The sequence below is a fragment of the Anomaloglossus baeobatrachus genome, chromosome 6 (genome assembly GCF_048569485.1).
Source record: "Anomaloglossus baeobatrachus isolate aAnoBae1 chromosome 6, aAnoBae1.hap1, whole genome shotgun sequence".
NCBI classification, from domain to species: Eukaryota; Metazoa; Chordata; class Amphibia; order Anura; family Aromobatidae; genus Anomaloglossus; species Anomaloglossus baeobatrachus.
This window is the reverse complement of record NC_134358.1, coordinates 297,456,689-297,476,176: the sequence shown is the minus strand read 5'-3', so window position 1 is coordinate 297,476,176 and position 19,488 is coordinate 297,456,689. Positions and strand designations below refer to the sequence as shown.

Below are 19,488 nucleotides of genomic sequence, written 5' to 3'. Positions count from 1 at the left end.
CAAGTCTGACACATAGTCAACGGCTGGAGAGGATGATACAGGAGTATCTCCAAATGAACATCGATGCCATGACTTTGCAAATGGAGCCTTGCTCATTTTGGGCTTCAAATCTAGAAAAATGGCCAGAGCTCTCCAGTTACGCCTTGGAGATTTTGTCGTGTCCAGCTGCCAGCGTTGTCTCTGAAAGTGTCTTCAGTGCTGCTGGGTGTGTGCTGACAGATAAGCGCACGCGTCTGTCCAGTGACAATGTGGACAGACTAACGTTCATCAAAATGAACAAGTCATGGATCCACCAGGAATTTACTACCCCTGTGTCATCCTGGGGAGAGTAAATGCTTGTGGATTTGGAATGTGCTTCATGCAAATCTAGCTGTGAAGTGTACAACTAGGGCACAAGTGCTGCCACTGAATGGGTGGGTGTGTGGGGGGCACAATTTTTGGAAAAAAAGGGAGACTCCACTTGGAGTAACCCTTGCTTGCTGTGTTTTTTAAAAATGATCCAAGATGAACAGAACTGGGATCAGGAAAGAGTTTGCTACCTACCCCGGTGTCATCCTGGGGACGGTTAAGTATGGCGTATTTTTGAATGTGCTTGATGCAAATCTAGCTGTGAAGTGTACAACTAGGGCACAAGTGCTGCCACTGAATGGGTGGGTGTGTGTGGGGCACAATCTTTGGAAAAAAAGGGAGACTCCGCTTGGAGTAACCCTTGCTTGCTGTGTTTTTTAAAAGGAGCCAAGATGAACAAGTCATGGTTCAGCAAAGACTTTGCTACCTACCCCGGTGTCATCCTGGGGACAGTTAAGTATGGCGTATTTTTGAATGTGCTTGATGCAAATCTAGCTGTGAAGTGTACAACTAGGGCACAAGTGCTGCTACTGAATGGGTGGGTGTGTGTGGGGCACAATTTTTGGAAAAAAAAGGGAGACTCCGCTTGGAGTAAACCTTGCTTGCTGTGTTTCTTAAAAGGAGCCAAGATGAACAAGTCATGGTTCAGCAAAGACTTTGCTACCTACCCCGGTGTCATCCTGGGGACGGTTAAGTATGGTGTATTTTTGAATGTGCTTGATGCAAATCTAGCTGTGAAGTGTACAACTAGGGCACAAGTGCTGCCACTGAATGGGTGGGTGTGTGTGGGGCACAATTTTTGGAAAAAAAGGGAGACTGCACTTGGAGTAACCCTTGCTTGCTGTGTTTTTTAAAAATGATCCAAGATGAACAGAGCTGGGATCAGGAAAGAGTTTGCTACCTACCCCGGTGTCATCCTGGGGACGGTTAAGTATGGCGTATTTTTGAATGTGCTTGATGCAAATCTAGCTGTGAAGTGTACAACTAGGGCACAAGTGCTGCCACTGAATGGGTGGGTGTGTGTGGGGCACAATTTTTGGAAAAAAAGGGAGACTCCGCTTGGAGTAAACCTTGCTTGCTGTGTTTTTTAAAAGGAGCCAAGATGAACAAGTCATGGTTCAGCAAAGACTTTGCTACCTACCCCAGTGTCATCCTGGGGACGGTTAAGTATGGCGTATTTTTGAATGTGCTTGATGCAAATCTACCTGTGAAGTGTACAACTGGGGCACAAGTGCTGCTACTGAAGGGGTGTCTGTGTGGCCCAATTTTTGGAAAAAAGGGAGACTCCGCTTGGAGTCACCTTGCGGTGTTTTACATGATTTTAGAAGGTCATGCCATGCCTATATCTGTGTCTCGTTCTCTTTTTCCTCGTAACGCTGTTTTGTTTTCGCATGAGAATTTGTCCTTGTCACTTTCCCATGTGTTTGTGTTGTGTTGTGAGTTGTTTGTCACCTTTTGGACACCTTTGAGGGTGTTTTCTAGGTGTATTTATGTGTTTGTGATTGCCTGCCATTGTTTCCTATGCAGTTCGAGTTTGGTTCGTCGAACGTTCGACGAACCGAACTCGAACGGGAGCTCCGTTCGGCGAACCGACCTCGAGCCGAACCGCGACCGGTTCGCTCATCTCTAATAATGACACACTATTATCCCTTGTGTCCTGTGTCTGCCAGCACTAGATGAACTAGGTGGACCTTGGTCTTTTTTCAACCTATGTAACTATGTAGGCAACTAGATTACTAGTATCTCATGCTATGTAGTTATCCTGCTTTCTGTAACCCTGCCCCCAACACTGATTAGCAGCTATTTAACTATGCATAGTGTACACAAAGTGTCAATCAGTGGTGTGGGTGGGGTCATATAGAGCTCAGAGTTCAGAGAATTGCTAGAGAAAATAATATTTTTTATCAAAACTGCACCAAGCAGACGAGTAAGTGACACATCACTTTAAGCTCAGTTTCTGTCCCAACATCATGTTTCTCTCAGATTACATAAAAAAAACCTGGTGACAGATTCCCTTTAAAGATAATATATAACAGAATGCAATGATTCTTGAGTTGAATTTAGAAATTATACAGACAGTATATTGAAAAATTGTCTAATATGTAATTATTTAATAATTAGCTGTTTCTGTTATTATGCTGGAAAACCCCTTTAATGGATTAGATGTCTAATCATGTTAGATCACTTTTACACAAAATACGCATAAATAATGCATCCTTAATATTTAAGTTGGTCCTTTACTTTACTCCAACCAGAAAATCTGCAAAGAAAGCTGAAAATATTCCATTTCTGATTTACATGAAATCCACACTGATCTACAGCGGCATTATTGTGTGGTACTTTTTATTTAAAGAGGTTGTCCAGTACTTTTACATTGATGGCCCATCCTTAGGATAGGTCATTAATGTCTGACACCCGACACCCCCACCGATCAGCTGTTTGAATTGGAGGCGGATGTGCAGTACCTAGCTGGCTGCAGATGCTATGAGAAGATGGGGCAGCTCTAGAACTGACCATTTCCAGTTGTCTTCTACCACCACCATCACCGAGAACAGCTGATCGGAGGGGGTGCGGGATGTCAGAACCCAGCTGATCAGACATTGATGACCTATCTCAAGGATAGGATATAAATGTAAAAGTAGTGGCTAACATTTTTCAGTAGGTCTAAAGACAAAGTTAATCCTTTTTTTTGGCCATTAAACATATAAAAGAGGGAGAATATGGCTTCCCTCAGTACTTAGCTAGTGTAGGGCTTATTAGGTAATGTAACAGAATAAAATTCATCATTGTATATTAGTATATCTTTACGCTTAACACTTACCCATTGTGCCAGCTTGCCTAACAACATCATGGTCAATAGCTATAAGCAACAGATATTAGAGGTGTAACTTAAAGCTCCCAAGCCCTAAAATAATATCTGAAGCAGGATCCTCCCTTACAATATGTGTTCTTATTGGGCTGAGGGAGCTGTTGAGGGACTCAGGCCCCAGTTGTGGCTGCAACCCTCACCCTCGGTTGTTCCTTCTCTCTTTTTACCCTTTGGAAGCCTTGTTATAATTCAAGGCATTTCTCAATCCACTTTTGATTATATATTTTCTTTTACAAACACTAGTCTTTTCCCATAGGATATATATATCCATTGACGAATACAATCTTTGTACAAAAGTCTTAATGTCTTCAACATATTTTGTATGTTTATTATTTTTTCTATGAATTATACATTTCAATGCTGAAAACAAGCACATCATGTCCTTATGTTTATTGTCTTGACTAATGACAGCATTATAATTACCATGCAAACATATGACAGAAAAAAACTAAAAAGCTTTGAAGATGAGACAAGGTTCTATCATTAAAATACATTTGGTGAGAACTGAATAAATATTTGAAAGCATTTTATAATAGAACATTAGTGCCCTAGACTGACATCAATTTTGGCTTTCAGGAAGCTCTGTTCTCTTTTTGGTAAAGCCTTCTAAATAAAATATCTGTATGTGTCTTACAGGCATTTAGCTAGACTTACAAATTTGCATGTATATCAGAGGGCAATTGTATGTTGGTATTAATATTAGAAGTCTAATACTAAATAAATATAACAAGATATCAATATTAAAAGTAAAAGTATAACACTAAATATAACACTTGTAACACTACTTTGGAAAGGTCCTCAGTGGACCGAAACATCGCCATTATGAGCTATTAAAATCTGTCTATCTAACTCTCTATCTATCTATCTGCATCGCCAAATGTATTGGCACCCTTGAAATTGTTCTAGAAGATGAAGTATTTCTACCAGAAAATTCTTGCAATTTCACATTTTGATATACCCGTTTATTTCCTTTGTGTGTATTGTAACAACACAAAAGCAAAGAGCAAAAAAGGTAAATTGGACATAATTTCTCATAAAACACTTAAAATGAGTTGGACAAAATTGCTGACACCTTTTCAAAATTGGGGGGAAACAACTTTGTTTCAAGCATGTGATGCTCATTCATACTCACTTGTGACAAGTAACAGTTGTGGGCAATATGAAAATCACCCCTGAAACCAAATAAAAAGGGGAGAAGCTGAGTCAATCTTGGCATTGTGTGTCTGTGTGTGCCAAACTAATCATAGAGAACAGAAAGTAAAGAGAAGAACTGAGAACCTACATTTTTGAAAAATATAAACAATTTGAAGGTTACACATCCATCACTAGAGATCTTGATGTTCTTTTGACCATAGTGCAAAACATAATTGAAAAGTTTACAACCCATGGCACTGTAGCTAGTCTCACTGGATGTGGACGGCAGAAGAAAATTGATGAAAGATTGCAATGCAGGATAGTCTAGATGGTGGATAGGCAGCCCAAATCAAGTTTCAAAGAAATTCAAACTGTCTTGTGTGCTCAAGGTGCATCAGTGTCAGCACGAAATATCAGTCGACATTTGAATGAAAATAAAGGAGACAAAGGAGGACTCCACTGCTGACACAAAGACATAAAAAAGCTAGACTGCAGTTTGTTAAAATACATGTCAATAAGTCAAAATCCATCTGGGAAAGCATCTTGTGGACAGATGCAACCAAGATAGAGCTTTTTGGTAAAGCACAAAATTCTATTGTTTTCTGAAACTATGTTTTGGGGTTGTTTGCTGCCTCTGACACTGGATGCCTTGACGGTGTGCAAAGCATCATGAAATTTGAAGATTACCAAAGGATTTGGGGTTCCAATGTAGTGCCCTGTGTCAAAAAGCCAGGTTTGCGTCTTAGGTCATGGGTATTCCAGCAGTACAATACCCACAAACATATTTCAAGAAGAACCCAGAAATGGATGGAATCACTGGAGAGTCCTTAAGTGGCAGTAATAAGTCCGGATCTAAATCCCATTGAACACATGTGGAGAGATCTTAAAATTTCTGTTGGAAGAAGCCACCCTTCAAATATGACAGACCTGGAGCAGATTACAAAAGAGGAGTGGTCCACCAAAATTCCATTTGAGAGGTGTAAGAGGCTTGTTGATTGTTGTAACAAGTGATTGATTGCAGTTTTTTATTCCAAAGCGTGTACAATTAAATATTAAGTTGAGGGTACCAACAATTTTGTCTGGCCTATTTTTGGAGTTTTGTGTGAAATTATGTCCAATTTGCCTTTTTCATCTTTTTTTTGTTTTGTTCCAATAAACACAAAGGAAATAAACATGTAGGACAAAACATGTAAAATTGTAATAGTTTTCCTTGAGAAATTCTGCATTTTCTCGAACTATGTCAAGGGTGCCAATACTTTTAGCCATTACTGTAACTATTCGTCTATTAATATTTCTAACTAGTTTTCTGCTTTAGCTCATTTATGAAAATTGAAAGTCAGTCTATTTGAAAACGTTCATAAATAATTTTTAGATAAGAAAATAAAACTTGTGTACATGACAGATCTCCAGATATTCTCATTGTAATATGTAGTCTTCACCGTTCATGCTTGATCATTTGTATTACACTATTCTGCTTGGTACTATACTACAGTGATATTTTCTCATACAAGTAAGAATAAAATTGCATTGGTAAAATATGATACAATCCTATGAAATTGAAAGCATACAGAGAGAGGCAGGGTGGGGCCCCATAAAAAGCTACTGAAACTGCATTATGCCCTTCCAAAACTTCAAGTGGCTCCTACGCTGGTGAACACAGGCATCCATGCATTACCATAAAGGTAGAAATCTGCTGTGCTGCTGGTCAAGAAGATATCCAATGGGGATGATGGAGTGGAACAAAAGAGCAGCTGAACAAACTCCTTCATCAGGACAAAATTTCAATGATGAGCTGAGATCTCAATTAATGCATGCGCAGCCAGCGCAGCTGTTTTGGTGTTGACCGTCGATGTCACTGTGCGCATGCACCTCTTTCAGCGTCGATTTGCTGAAGACCCCTGGGAGATGACTTTGCTCCAGTGCCACTCTTGCTGTGAGCAGTACTAGCGCAAAATTTAAAGACAGAATCTCACACAAATGGGGAGGGCCAAAGACCCTACCCACACATCTGCCGCATCATCCCTCCCTGATGCACAAAAAGGATATTGTATCAAAACGTCCATAATTAATAAAAAAAACCAGGCTGCGGATTTCTACACTACAGGTATCTATTAAATCAGTATAACAGCTTCATTATTGCCATATCTTTAACATGTTAAATCATGATGACAGGTTCCCTTTGAACATGGAGTTTTTTGTTTAGATTTGTTTAGCTTCTTGTTTTCTATTACAGGAAATTCAACATAGAAAAAAATGATCTATTTAATTCCCTGACATTTTGAAATAGTGCGGTATGGCTACTGACAATGGAGTCCTTAGGTGATCTATTTTGCCATCTATTTTTAGGCCCACTCATGCTGTGCTCTCTTTCCAATGAATTTAGCTTCAAGCAAACCAAAGTAAATCCATCTATTGCTATGTGCGGCTGTTCTCTCTTGAAATGTACAATTAGTTCTTTTCCTGCTTTAATAAATAAAGTCATGTAGTTTATGTGATTTTAATAATATATCACTGGACTTGGCAGGTAAACTGCAGGGTTACAAATTGGTTATTTTTTCCAGACAACTTATTAAAAAAATCATAAACAGCAAACAATATTTATTTTCAATCTATCTGTAAAAAATAAGTAATACATAATATCACTGATATATTTCTATTGTCCTAAAAACTGATGTGAAGATATTGGCAGCAATTTCTGTGAACTCTAAAATGAGGATAACGGCAATTAAAATGACAATAAACTGTTCAAGCCCCTTTAGCATAAAAAATTATGGATGCATCAATTTCCTTTTACAAACACTGCAAAAAAAATAAATCCATATTTTACAGACTGTCTAGGATGGCAGCTTGGTCCCTGGTGAATTACACTTCTGTTCTGCCTACAAGATAATTCCGCTGCCTAGTTTTCTTTTGCACCTGTACTGTATTCAGTATCTTATTCTGGCCAATATCAATTTCTAATTCAGCATCTACTTTTAATAGTACAGTAGTCTTATAGTTAGAGACTTCTAGCAAAAACTCATAATTCTTTTTTTGATTTGGCTGTAGCCATATAATGTATTTAAACAGTTGAAAAACATTTGAAAAATCATGAGAAGCAAGTCATGCTGCAATGTTAAATTAAAGGGGTTGTCCACTACTCGGCCAGCCCCTTCTGATTCCACGTTTCCCTCAAGTAAAAAAATAAAATTATACTCACATCCCCTACCGTCGCTCTTCCATCAGTGTCTGGTAAAACAATAAAGCCTATACTCACCTTTCATACTGGCGTCCTTCTAGCAGTGTCTTGGATTGCGGTGGGTGCCGAGGCTTGCATAGGGTTGAGACGTCACGCAAGCTCTGGGTCCAATCAGTGCTGGCTTTCTTCCCTCCTCCTTTGGACCAAATGAGTAAATCTACAGGAAGTGAGCCTTTGATTGTTTTGTCTGAAGGTGGGGAAAAGAAAGCTGACGCTGATTGGATGCGGTGCTCGCATGACGTCACAACCCCATGTGAGCCTCGGCACTGCAATCCCAGACACCACTGGAAGGTCAGTATAAGCTTTATTATTTTACCTTTGGGAAATGTCGAATCAGAAAACGGTGTCCTAATAGTGGACAACCCCTTTAAGGTTGCAGCATCTGTACATTAGTGGTTCTGCTTCTAAAATCAGCATGGAATTAACCACGTTCATTTAGTGGGACCAAGAGGGTCTCATGACATCCACCTTTCAATTAATTTGCCGCATCTTTCAGCTTCAGTATGACAGTATCAGAAATCCACTCCATTGCCTGGAGTCAGTGGGGAACACAGATAGAAAAGGGCCCCAGTGCAAAAACAGTATATAGGCACTTTGCAGTACAAGAATTCTGTCATAGATATGTACTGATATGAAGGTGGTAATGGGCACCTCTCCTCTTGGTCCACTGTGTTGTTGCACAAGGTCCACCAATGATACAGCGGGTGAAATAAGTATTACTCATGTCAATAGCATCTTTAGAAATATATCTACTTTGAAAACTGGTGACGTCCGTGTTTTTCTTACTATATGTCAGTAACAATCCTTCCAATCCACACAGGCAAATAAATTAAACCATAGCCCATAAATTTAGTAATGTATAATAGTGAGAAATGATACAAGAAAAAAAAACATTGAACACTTTTACTGAAATTTATTTAACACTTCATACATAAGCCTTTTTTGGTGATGAAAGCCGCAAGATGCCTCCTGTATGGAGAAACTCGTTGCATGCATTGCTCAGTTGTGATTCTGGCCCATTCTTCCACACAAATACTCTTGAAATTCTGAAGATTCTGTGAGCTCCATCTGTGAACTCTGAGCTTTAGTTCCGTACATGAATTTTCTATTCAGTTCAGGTCAGGTGATTCGAGGAAACAAACTGTGGACAAGAAAGCGCAATAGGTTCTTAACTGATAAATAGAAAAGAGGAAGTTAATGGAAAAACTCACCTATAGGGGTTGTGCCAGTCACAACTCCTATATTGGCGTGATCACAGGGTGAATCAGCTGCAGCCCCGGGTTTTATGCCGCGCATTTCACCAAATCCAGGAAGCAGATAGGGTTAATCCATGTCTTTTATTAAACAAGAACAGGTCTACGCATTTCTAGGGTCTCAGCCCTCTTCCTCAGGACATGTGTTAATGACAGGATCCTGTCATTAACATATGTCCTGAGGAAGAGGGCTGAGTCCCTTGAAACGCATAGACCTGTTCTTGTTTAATAAAAGACATGGATTAACCCTATCTGCTTCCTGGATTTGGTGAAAAGCGCGGCATAAAACATGGTCTCCTCTACAACCACTTACAGGTCAGGTGATTGGCTGGGCCATTCTAGAAGCTTTCTTTTCTTTCTATGAAACCAGTTAAGAGTTTCCTTGGTTGTGTGTTTTGGATTATTGTCTTGATGAAATGTCCACCCTCATTTCATCTTCATCATCATGAATAGATGGCAGCAGATTTTTATCAAGAGTGTCTTGGTACATTTGTCCTTTAATCCTTCATTCAATTATATGAAGTTTGCAAGTGCTATATGCTGAAAAACAGCTCCACATCATGATCTTCCCACCTCCAAACTTCACTGTTGGTATGGTGTTTTTGGGGTGATATCCAGTGCCTCCAAACATTGTGTATATAATGGTATCAAAAGAGTTCAATTTTGTTTTCATCTGACCAGACTATATTCTCCCAGTATTTCACAGCCTTCTCTAAATGTTGTTAAACAAACTTTAAACACCCTTGAACATGCTTGTTCTTCGATAATAGAGTTTGCGTGTTGAACATGCATATAGTCCATGGAGGTTGAGTGCATACTGTTTTCTTTAAAACAGTTGTATTTGCTGATTCCAGGTGATTCTGTAGCTCTACACAGGTGTTTATTGGCTATTAGACAACTCTTCTGACAATTCTTTTCATTCCTTTGTCTGAAATCTGGGGGCACCTGGTCATGGACAGTTCATGGTGAAATGATCTTCTTTCCACCTACGGATTATGAATCCAATAGTGCTCACTAGAACTTTCAGTAGTTTAGAAATTCATCTGTAACCATTGCCATCAGTATGTTTTACAACAATAAGGTTGTGAAGATCTTAAGGCAGCTCACTGGTTTTACCCATCATAAGATATTTCTTGTGTGGCATCTTGGTAATGAGACACGTTTTTATAGGCCATCAGTTGAACCAGCTGATATTATTTTTCACTAAAAGGCAGGATTTATTCTTCATTTTTAATAGATTTCATCTGGTGTCATGATTTGCCATAGCTTTTTGCACGTCTCTTTCTTCATGTATTCCATACTTTTCCCTATGTAAGTTGTCATTATTACACATCACTAAATTTATGAACATCTATTGTTTGATTCTTTTTGCCTGTGTGGATTTGATGGGTTGTTACTGAAATCTGGTGAGAAATTCATATCAATAGCACCTTTAGAAATATAGTTACTTAGAAAATAGGTGACATGTTCAATACTTATTTCACCCACTGAAATTACCCACATTTCTGTGGTAATTTAATCTACTTTTTTGGGCATAAATTGTAATGAAAATGTTGGTTTAACTCGACCATGCTCCCTCTTGCTATTCAACATCTACTTTTCAAAAAGTTAAAAAGGCTGATGTAAAAGTGATAAAAATCAGACATCTTTACATAACTTTGAGGTTTCTCGCCAAAGCTGTTTAATAAATTGGCTCCAAAATGTCCAAAAACTTCCAAAGCTGGCTTCATGCCATCTATCTCTGTATGAATGATGAGCCCACTAAAGTGCTATTGCAGTGATGTTACTTCTGCAGCCATACTAATAAAGCCTGATGTGAAGTTGCAGAGAGGAGGAGGCTCTGAAGCTGCTGTGGGTAAGTAATTATCTTGGATTTTTCATACAAATCAAGACTTTGGAACTTTTAGGCTATGTGCCCACGGGACTATGTACCTGCGGATTTTGCCGCGGAAAACTTGCGGATTTATCTGGATTTTCTAGATAAATCTGCAGGTTTTAGCAAGTACAGACACTCCCCATGTTATCTTATGGGATTTGGGGAGTGCTGTATCAATGCTGAGGTATGTGCGGCTGCGGAACATGCTGCGGATGTATCGCAGCCGCACATAACTGCATGTCAATTATTCCTGAGGAAATACCTGCGGAAATCCCGCCTCTCCACTATGGAGATAGAGGCCGGGACTTCCGCAGGTAAGTCGCATGACTGTCCGCAGGTTTACCGCAGATATTTCGCTGCAATCCCTCAGCAATGGATAGCAGCGGATTCTGGGGATCAGCTGTGGGAAACCTGCGGACATACCTGTGGATATATTCGCGGGAACATAGTCCCGTGGGCACATTGCCTTAAGTTTGAAATCAGAACATTAATTTAAACACCTCATATACATACATGTTCTCTGTAATGAAAAAGAAAACAAATCACAATACAAAATATAAATAACTTTAAATAAGCTATACTGTTTCTTTTAAAAATTGCATTGCATGCACACAATACCTTCAGTTTTTTCACACTGATGCAGGGATCATTGGAAAAACTCTCAGTGTCTGCAATTTGTATATCGGAGTCTTCCAGTTCACCTGTCAAGTCATTTCTCACCTGCCAGGAAATAAAAAAGAGGCTAAATGGATAAATTGGCACTGTTTAGTTGCAAGCAGATGGCTTTACCTTGATAAAGTACATAGATATTGCATGATTAATGTCTCTGTTTTCCACTTTATACAGGACCCTAAAACAATTTATTGAGATCATCACAGGCAGGAGCCTGTTTATCATAATAAAATGAAGCTCCAGAACAAAAACATTGAATTTGTGTAATGCAGATGATTGATTTTTACATTTTTCCAGACATACATCTAGCAACCTGTTGAAATTTATGGGGGCAATTTATTAATGGTGATTACAAAATGTATGCATAGTGTCACTAATCGTTAGAAAGTCACGGGTGGCCTCCAATTAATCTTATGGCACATGGCCAAAATAATCAAGCTTTTTCTAACAGGATTCTAAAGAGGTCATGCTGAACGTAGTGGCCAGTGCTGCCTTTCGGAGACTATTACCATTTTAATGACTTTTAAAATACTATTTAAAATGTAATGAGACTGAGCAGTTACAATATCCTTCTATTAACATGATAGATATCCAGTGCTATAATATATGGTAATAATAGTATTAACTAATATTTGCACTGTGGAAAGTAGAAGAAAAGATGAACACTGCTAAGATAAAGCACAAGATATTTTATAAAAGTGGAACTCTTGGCAACAGTTATGATTGTGTAAGAGGAATGACTAGAGTCATGTGATATACTAGCAGTGCACCATTAACTATATCTCTCTTTTTCTTAACACCACACCACCAATAGGAACTACCACTACGTTACTTGAATGCAGAAAACGGGTGTGCCGAACTACCAAAAGGTGTCACCAGATGCAACTAGTGACGGGGAAGTCAAACAAACTGGAGGTCAGGAGCCAGGAGGTCACGCATGGAACACAGGGATGAAGCAGAGCCGAGGTCATGGTACAAGCTGGAGGTTAGAAGCCAGGAAGTCACAAGAGGTACATTGGGGAAAAGCGGAGCTGAGGTCAGGGTACAAGCCAAAGGTCAGGAGCTGGGCAATGTCAGAGTTATAGTCAGGGACATGGGAGGGGAGGGGTGACAACAGGTCTGGGGTAGGAGGACAAGATGAAAGCACATAAAGGAGCCAGAGCACTTACTGCAGGCAGGAACTACAACTGGCGACATTTCTGGTGAGGTTGCTCCCTAATGAAGCAGAGCAATCACCAGGAACAAGGTACCTGGAGAGAGGCCCCTTCCAACACTAGCGCAGGAACCGAGGATGGGAAGCACCCATCCACCGGAACAAAATACAAAACAGAATATTGGGTCTGCTGGACAGCAGAGCACCACGGATAAGAACCATGACAAGAGGTTTCAAAAATTCACCCTTGGATTTTGCTTTACACAACATAGAATTTCTCAGACTGGCAGGCTATCAGTGCTGTATGAAGGGAGCTGACTCGGTGATGGACTACAATAGCTAAGCCAGCCTGCTATTATTCATCTATATATTACCTAGAGCTGGCCCAGCTAATAAAATCAGTCATTCAGCCAACCCCCCTGACACATAGCACCGGTAAAGTGCTGACACACCAAATACTTTTCTGTGCCTAAAAAAAACTGGTGGGGGTCCGGATCGAGTATTTACAGACTGGAGAACTTTTGATAATTGAATAATATTGGTACATTGTAGAATTCACTATTTTAAATGCATTTACAGATATTTTTCAATAACCCTCTTAACTATTATCCTGTTACACAAAAATTATTTCTCATGAGTTTACTCTAGGTTTCTGTTGCAAATTCATCTGCAAAAATCTTAAAATTTGCAAGAACAATATTCAGACTTTACCACGGGTTTTTAGGCAAAATCTGTAATGGATTTTTTTCATTCCCATTATGTTAGTATTATTATACAAACAGTCATGGCCAAAAGTGTTGGTACCCTTGAAATTGTTCCAGAAAATGAAATATTTCTCCCAGAAAATTCTTGCAATTATACATGTTGTGTTATACACGTTTATTTCCTTTGTGTGTATTGGAACAACACAAAAAAACAGAGGAAAAAAAGGCAAATTGGAGATAATTTCACATAACATCCCAAAAATAGGCCGGTCAAAATTGTTCGAACCCTCAACTTAATATTTGGCTGCACACTCTTTAGAATAAATAACTGCAATCAATCACTTCTTATAACCATCAATGAGCTTCTTACACCTCTCAACTGGAATTTTGGACCACTCTTCATTTGCAACCTGCTTCAGGTCTCTCATATTTGAAGGGTCCCTTCTCCCAATGACAATTGTAAGATCTCTCCACAGGTGTTCAATGTTATTTAGTTCCACATTCATTTTTAGCCTCTTCAAAACTTCCCAGTGTTTGCACACAGTTAAGACACCCAGTGCCAGAGGCAGCAAAACAACCCCCAAAAATCTTTGAACCTCCACCATACTTGACTGTAGGTACAGTGTTATTTTCGTTTTAGGCCTCATTTTATTTTCTGTAAACAGTAGAATAATGTGCTTTACCAAAAAGTTCTGTCTTGGCCTCATCTGTCCAAAGACGATTTCCAAGAAGTATTTAGGCTTAATCGTAGAATCAAAGAATGGTAGAGTTGGAAGGGACCTTACGGCCATCAGGTCCAATCCCCTGTGAGTGCACGTTTTTCTAAATCATCCCAGATATGTGTGTATCCAGCTTCCACTTGCAGAGTTCCATTGATGGAGAGTACACTACCACTCTGAGTCATGGTAGCCTGTTCCACTCTCTGACTGCCCTCAGTTTTTACTAATGTCAAATCTAAATATCCTTCCTTTTAGTTTCATCCCATTGCTTCTTGTACTTACTTGTGCTAATGAGAAGTGGGTAGTTCCCTCTGCACTGTGACTACCTTTCAGATATTTGTAGACTGCTACTAAGTCTCCTCTCAGCCTTCTCTTTTACAAGCTAAACATTCCCAATTGTAACTCATAAACATAAAAAGCTAGACTGCAGTTTGCCAAAATGTATGTGTGTCAGCAGTGGGGTCCACCTAGGTCTCCTGTCATTGAGTTTCATTTCATTCAAATGTGAACGGATAGTTTGCGCTGACACTGATGTACCCTGAGACTGCAGCACAGCTTGAATTTCTTTGAAATTTGATTAGGGCTTATCCACTGTCTGGATTATCTTACGTTGCACCTTTCATCAATTTTTATGTGCCATCTACATCCAGGGAGATTAGCTACAGTGCCATGGTTTTAAATTTCTTGATTAAGGTGCGCACCGTGAACAAAGGAACACAAAGATCTCTGGAGATGGACTTGTAACCTTGAGCTTATTGATATTTTTCAACAATTTTGGTTCTCAAATCCTCAGACAGCTTTCTTCTTTTTCTATTATCTATGCTTAGTGTGGCACAAACAGACACACTGCAAACATTCAGTCAACTTTTCCCTATTTGTTTGATTTTAGGTGTGATTTTCATATTGCCCCCATCTTTCACTTGCCACAGGTGAGTTTGAACTATCATCACATGCTTAAAACAAAGTTATTTATTTACAAGTTTAGAAAGCTACCAACAATTTTGTCTGGCCCATTTCTGCAGTTTTGTGTGAAACTACGTCCAATTTGATTTTTTCTCAGTATTTTTGTGTTTTTCCAATACACACAAAGGAAATAAATTTGTGTATAACAAAACGTGTGTAACTGCACTAATTTTCTGGGAGAAATACTTCATTTTCTAGAACAATTTCAAGGGGGACAACACTTTTGTCCATGAGTATTATAGATGACACTTTTTTATGTAGTTCTTTTTAGCCTTTAATATGCCAGAAAGCCTTTGGGTGTTTTCTCATAAGTAGCAAGAGTATTGCAAACCTTTTATGACCTGCAGCATTCTCAGCACCTCTCCTGATAAGTAGCACATCATGACCGTACATAATTCAGAGGGCATCTTGATCAGAAGAGGCGCCAAGAATGCTGCAGGTTGTTGGAGTTTCACAATGCTCTGACATGGTGGCCACAGTCCACTGACATGGCAACTTATCCGGTGTCTTACGAGAGGTCATCAAAATCAGATCCAATACAAGACAACACAACCAATCATCTGTTATTAACCCTGTTATATATAGACATTGAACAGAATTGTACATCGTAGTTCCCATGTAGTAGCTGCTTGTGAGAACTGCTCATCAGCTGCTATTCAAGAATAACTATGATAAATTGCCTCATCTTCTGACTGCCTGGTCTAGTTTTAATATTTCCTTGTTTGAAGAGAATCTGTCAGCAGGTTTTTGCCACCTCATCTGAGAGCAGCATCATGTAGGCAAATAGATCCTGAATCGAACGATGTATGACTTAGATTACTGGGTGCAGCAGTTCTGTCACAAGCAGAACTTTTAGATTTAGTCATGTAGCAGAGTTGAGAGAACTGTCCTGCCCACACCAGTCCTGTTGCTTAAACAAACTTAGAATTCAGAAATGCCTGTCTTGTCAAGGTAATATCTGCTGTTTATTTGCTATGTTTTAACCCTTGCAGCATGCTGTCTTCAGATTACATAGCAAAAACCTGCCGACAGATTACCTGTAAACAGCCCCGTTTGTGCCGCTTTAAACCTGCTCGTTTATGTTCTCAAAAATGTTAAAGAGATAAAAGAAATATATCTTATATGTAGATGTTCCTTCCAGAATTCAGAACAAAAAAAAATGTACACAGTATTACTGTAGCAGCAAGAAAACTCATCCACATGCTGAAAAAAACAAATGCGGAAAGTGACCCATGACATGAATTTTAAATTCCGTTACACAAAATATTTCTCATGATTTTACTGATTTCTGTTGCAAATTCATGTGCAAAAAAATCTTAAATTTTGAAATTATAACATTCAGATTTTACCATGGGTTATTATGAGGCGTAATTTATAATAGGTGCTTTACATTCACATTATGGTAGTATCTTGATACATTTTGTATATTACACTTTTTTACGTGATTCTAAAGTGGATTTTGAAATAATTAGCACACTAAATAAATCTGGATTAAGGTTATCACTATTTTTGGAGGTCCCAGTTCAAAAAGATGTTGTCACACTTCGTATGGGGAAGTACCAAGCGTTCGGCAACAGGAAAGTAAAGGGAGACTCTGAGTCTAGGGAAGATGAAGATGGTGACCCCTCACCAAATCTTTTGCTGACCCATGGCTCCCCTGAACACAATAAATAGGTTACGCACCTATGCACCAAGCAGGATATCTGGCCCTGGCTGACCCTGAATTGGGACCTAGGTAAGGAATATATGAGAAGAGCGCTTAGTCAATTCCACTCAGCTCTACAGAAGACACAGGGAGCAAAAACAGGGGGAGCGAACAAACAACCCATCTCAAAGAAGACTCAGGGAGAGAATCAGCAACAAATGACAATGTTCCTTCACATGATTTCAAGAAGATTGCTTGCATTCAAGTCTTGTATATATATATATATATATATATATATATATATAAATATATATATATATATATATATATTAGTGATGAGCGAGTATGCTTGTTACTACTCGGTACTCGCACGAGTATCACTGTACTCGGGCTACTCGGCGGGGACCGAGTAATCTCGCGATACTCGTGCTGTACTCGTGGTCTTCATCCCTGCATGTTGGCGCTCTTTTGAGAGCCAGCCCTCATGCAGGGATTAGCTGGCAGACCACTGCAATGCCACAGCCCTGTTAGTTGTGGAATTGCAGTGATTGGCCGGCCCGCACAGCGTGACCGAGCCTTTATACCGGCGGGCGCGCTGTGCTCTGCTCACAGCCATCCAGACAGTCAGTGCAGGGAGAGTGTCGCTGCTTCAGGGAAAGGTTTGCGGCCCTTTATAGTTATTTCCGGAGCAGGGCTGCAAACAGTGTGACCAGAAGTCCTTCTCAGGACATACAATAAGTTGTATACAGGCAGGCAGGGAATAGCCAGGTCGGAGTACAGTAGCAGAGTCCTTCTCAGGACTATTGTTGCTATATACAGGCAGGGTATAGCCAGGTCGGAATACAAGCTAGTGACCAGAAAAGTCCTTGTCAGGACTATTGTAGCAGTATACAGGCAGGCAGGCAGGCAGGGTATATAGCCATTCCTAGTGGTGACCGTATATCAGCCTTCATCATATCTGGGGCTGGTGTACACAGTCTAAAACAGTCCAGATAGTGTCAGACTTCTCAGTAATTGTCGCTCCTAAAAACCTGTTAGGTTCTTATTGCGTCCGTGCTTGCATTTAAAAACCGCACGTGTGTGCCTGTCGGTGGCAGCGTACAGGTGCACTTGTGTGCGTTTTTCACAAACTATTATATAACGCACAAGTGTAGTGTATAATACACGTCAGTCAGCAGTGTCTGATAGTGTCAGACTTCTCAGTAATTGTCGCTCCTAAAAACCTGTTAGGTTCTTATTGCGTCCGTGCTTGCATTTAAAAACCGCACGTGTGTGCCTGTCGGTGGCAGCGTACAGGTGCACGTTTTGCACAAACTATTATATAACGCACAAGTCTAGTGAATAATACACGTCAGTCAGCAGTGTCTGATAGTGTCAGACTTCTCAGTAATTGTCGCTCCTAAAAACCTGTTAGGTTCTTATTGCGTCCGTGCTTGCATTTAAAAACCGCACGTGTGTGCCTGTCGGTGGCAGCGTACAGGTGCACTTGTGTGCGTTTTTCACAAACTATTATATAACGCACAAGTGTAGTGTATAATACACGTCAGTCAGCAGTGGCTGATAGTGTCAGACTTCTCAGTAATTGTCGCTCCTAAAAACCTGTTAAGTTCTTATTGCGTCCGTGCTTGCATTTAAAAACCGCACGTGTGTGCCTGTCGGTGGCAGCGTACAGGTGCACTTGTGTGCGTTTTTCACAAACTATTATATAACGCACAAGTGTAGTGTATAATACACGTCAGTCAGCAGTGGCTGATAGTGTCAGACTTCTCAGTAATATTTGTCGCTCCTAAAAACCTGTTAGGTTCTTATTGCGTCCGTGCTTGCATTTAAAAACCGCACGTGTGTGCCTGTCGGTGGCAGCGTACAGGTGCACGTTTTGCACAAACTATTATATAACGCACAAGTCTAGTGAATAATACACGTCAGTCAGCAGTGTCTGATAGTGTCAGACTTCTCAGTAATTGTCGCTCCTAAAAACCTGTTAGGTTCTTATTGCGTCCGTGCTTGCATTTAAAAACCGCACGTGTGTGCCTGTCGGTGGCAGCGTACAGGTGCACTTGTGTGCGTTTTTCACAAACTATTATATAACGCACAAGTGTAGTGTATAATACACGTCAGTCAGCAGTGGCTGATAGTGTCAGACTTCTCAGTAATTGTCGCTCCTAAAAACCTGTTAGGTTCTTATTGCGTCCGTGCTTGCATTTAAAAACCGCACGTGTGTGCCTGTCGGTGGCAGCGTACAGCTCCATATTGTCCCTGGATAGAAATGTGCATGAGGGCCTCAAAACATTGTTCCCATTGCAAAGGAGCGGGTCTCATGTCGTTGTAATGCCCATTCTGAAAGAATGGGCGAAAAAATTTACCACTGGGGGTATACCTGAAACAACGGCCTAACTATTGTAACGGTCATCATGATGGCGCATGAGGAGAAGGAGGAGCAGTCCAGCGATTAGCCAAAGTCCAGAAGTGTGTTACCATGGGTGAGTGGAGGTACATGGCAAATTCCCGTTACAAACTTTAAATTCCGCTGTCATTTGCTGGTGGTGTGGTGAAGTCTGGCCCAATCCAACCCTTGTTCATCTTGTTCATCTTCAGAGTCAGCCTGTCAGCATTTACAGTTGACAGGCGGGTGCGTTTATCTGTAATGATTCCACCTGCGGCACTAAAAACACGCTCTGACAAAACGCTAGCGGCAGGGCAGGCCAGGACTTCCAAGGCGTAGAGAGCCAATTCATGCCACGTGTCTGTCCAGCTTGGATACCCATTAATTGTAAGGCACAGAGGAATGTCGGAGTACAGTTGTTTGATCTGCAAGGTACTCCTTGAGCATCTGGGCAAACTTAGGATTTCTTGTGGCACTACCCCGCACCTCAGGGGCTGTGGTATGTGAGGGGCTGAGAAAACTGTCCCACAT

General features: G+C 40.3%; 1 protein-coding gene across 1 annotated transcript in view; it reads right to left on the bottom strand.

The window, feature by feature from the left end:
• Positions 1 to 19,488, bottom strand: part of GABBR2 (gamma-aminobutyric acid type B receptor subunit 2) — a 1,152,522-nt gene that overhangs the window by 643,794 nt on the left and 489,240 nt on the right. Inside the window, exon 4 of the mRNA XM_075314883.1 lies at positions 11,337 to 11,438. Within this exon, the coding sequence (XP_075170998.1) occupies positions 11,337 to 11,438 (102 nt within the window). The remainder of the gene's footprint in view (positions 1 to 11,336; positions 11,439 to 19,488) is intronic.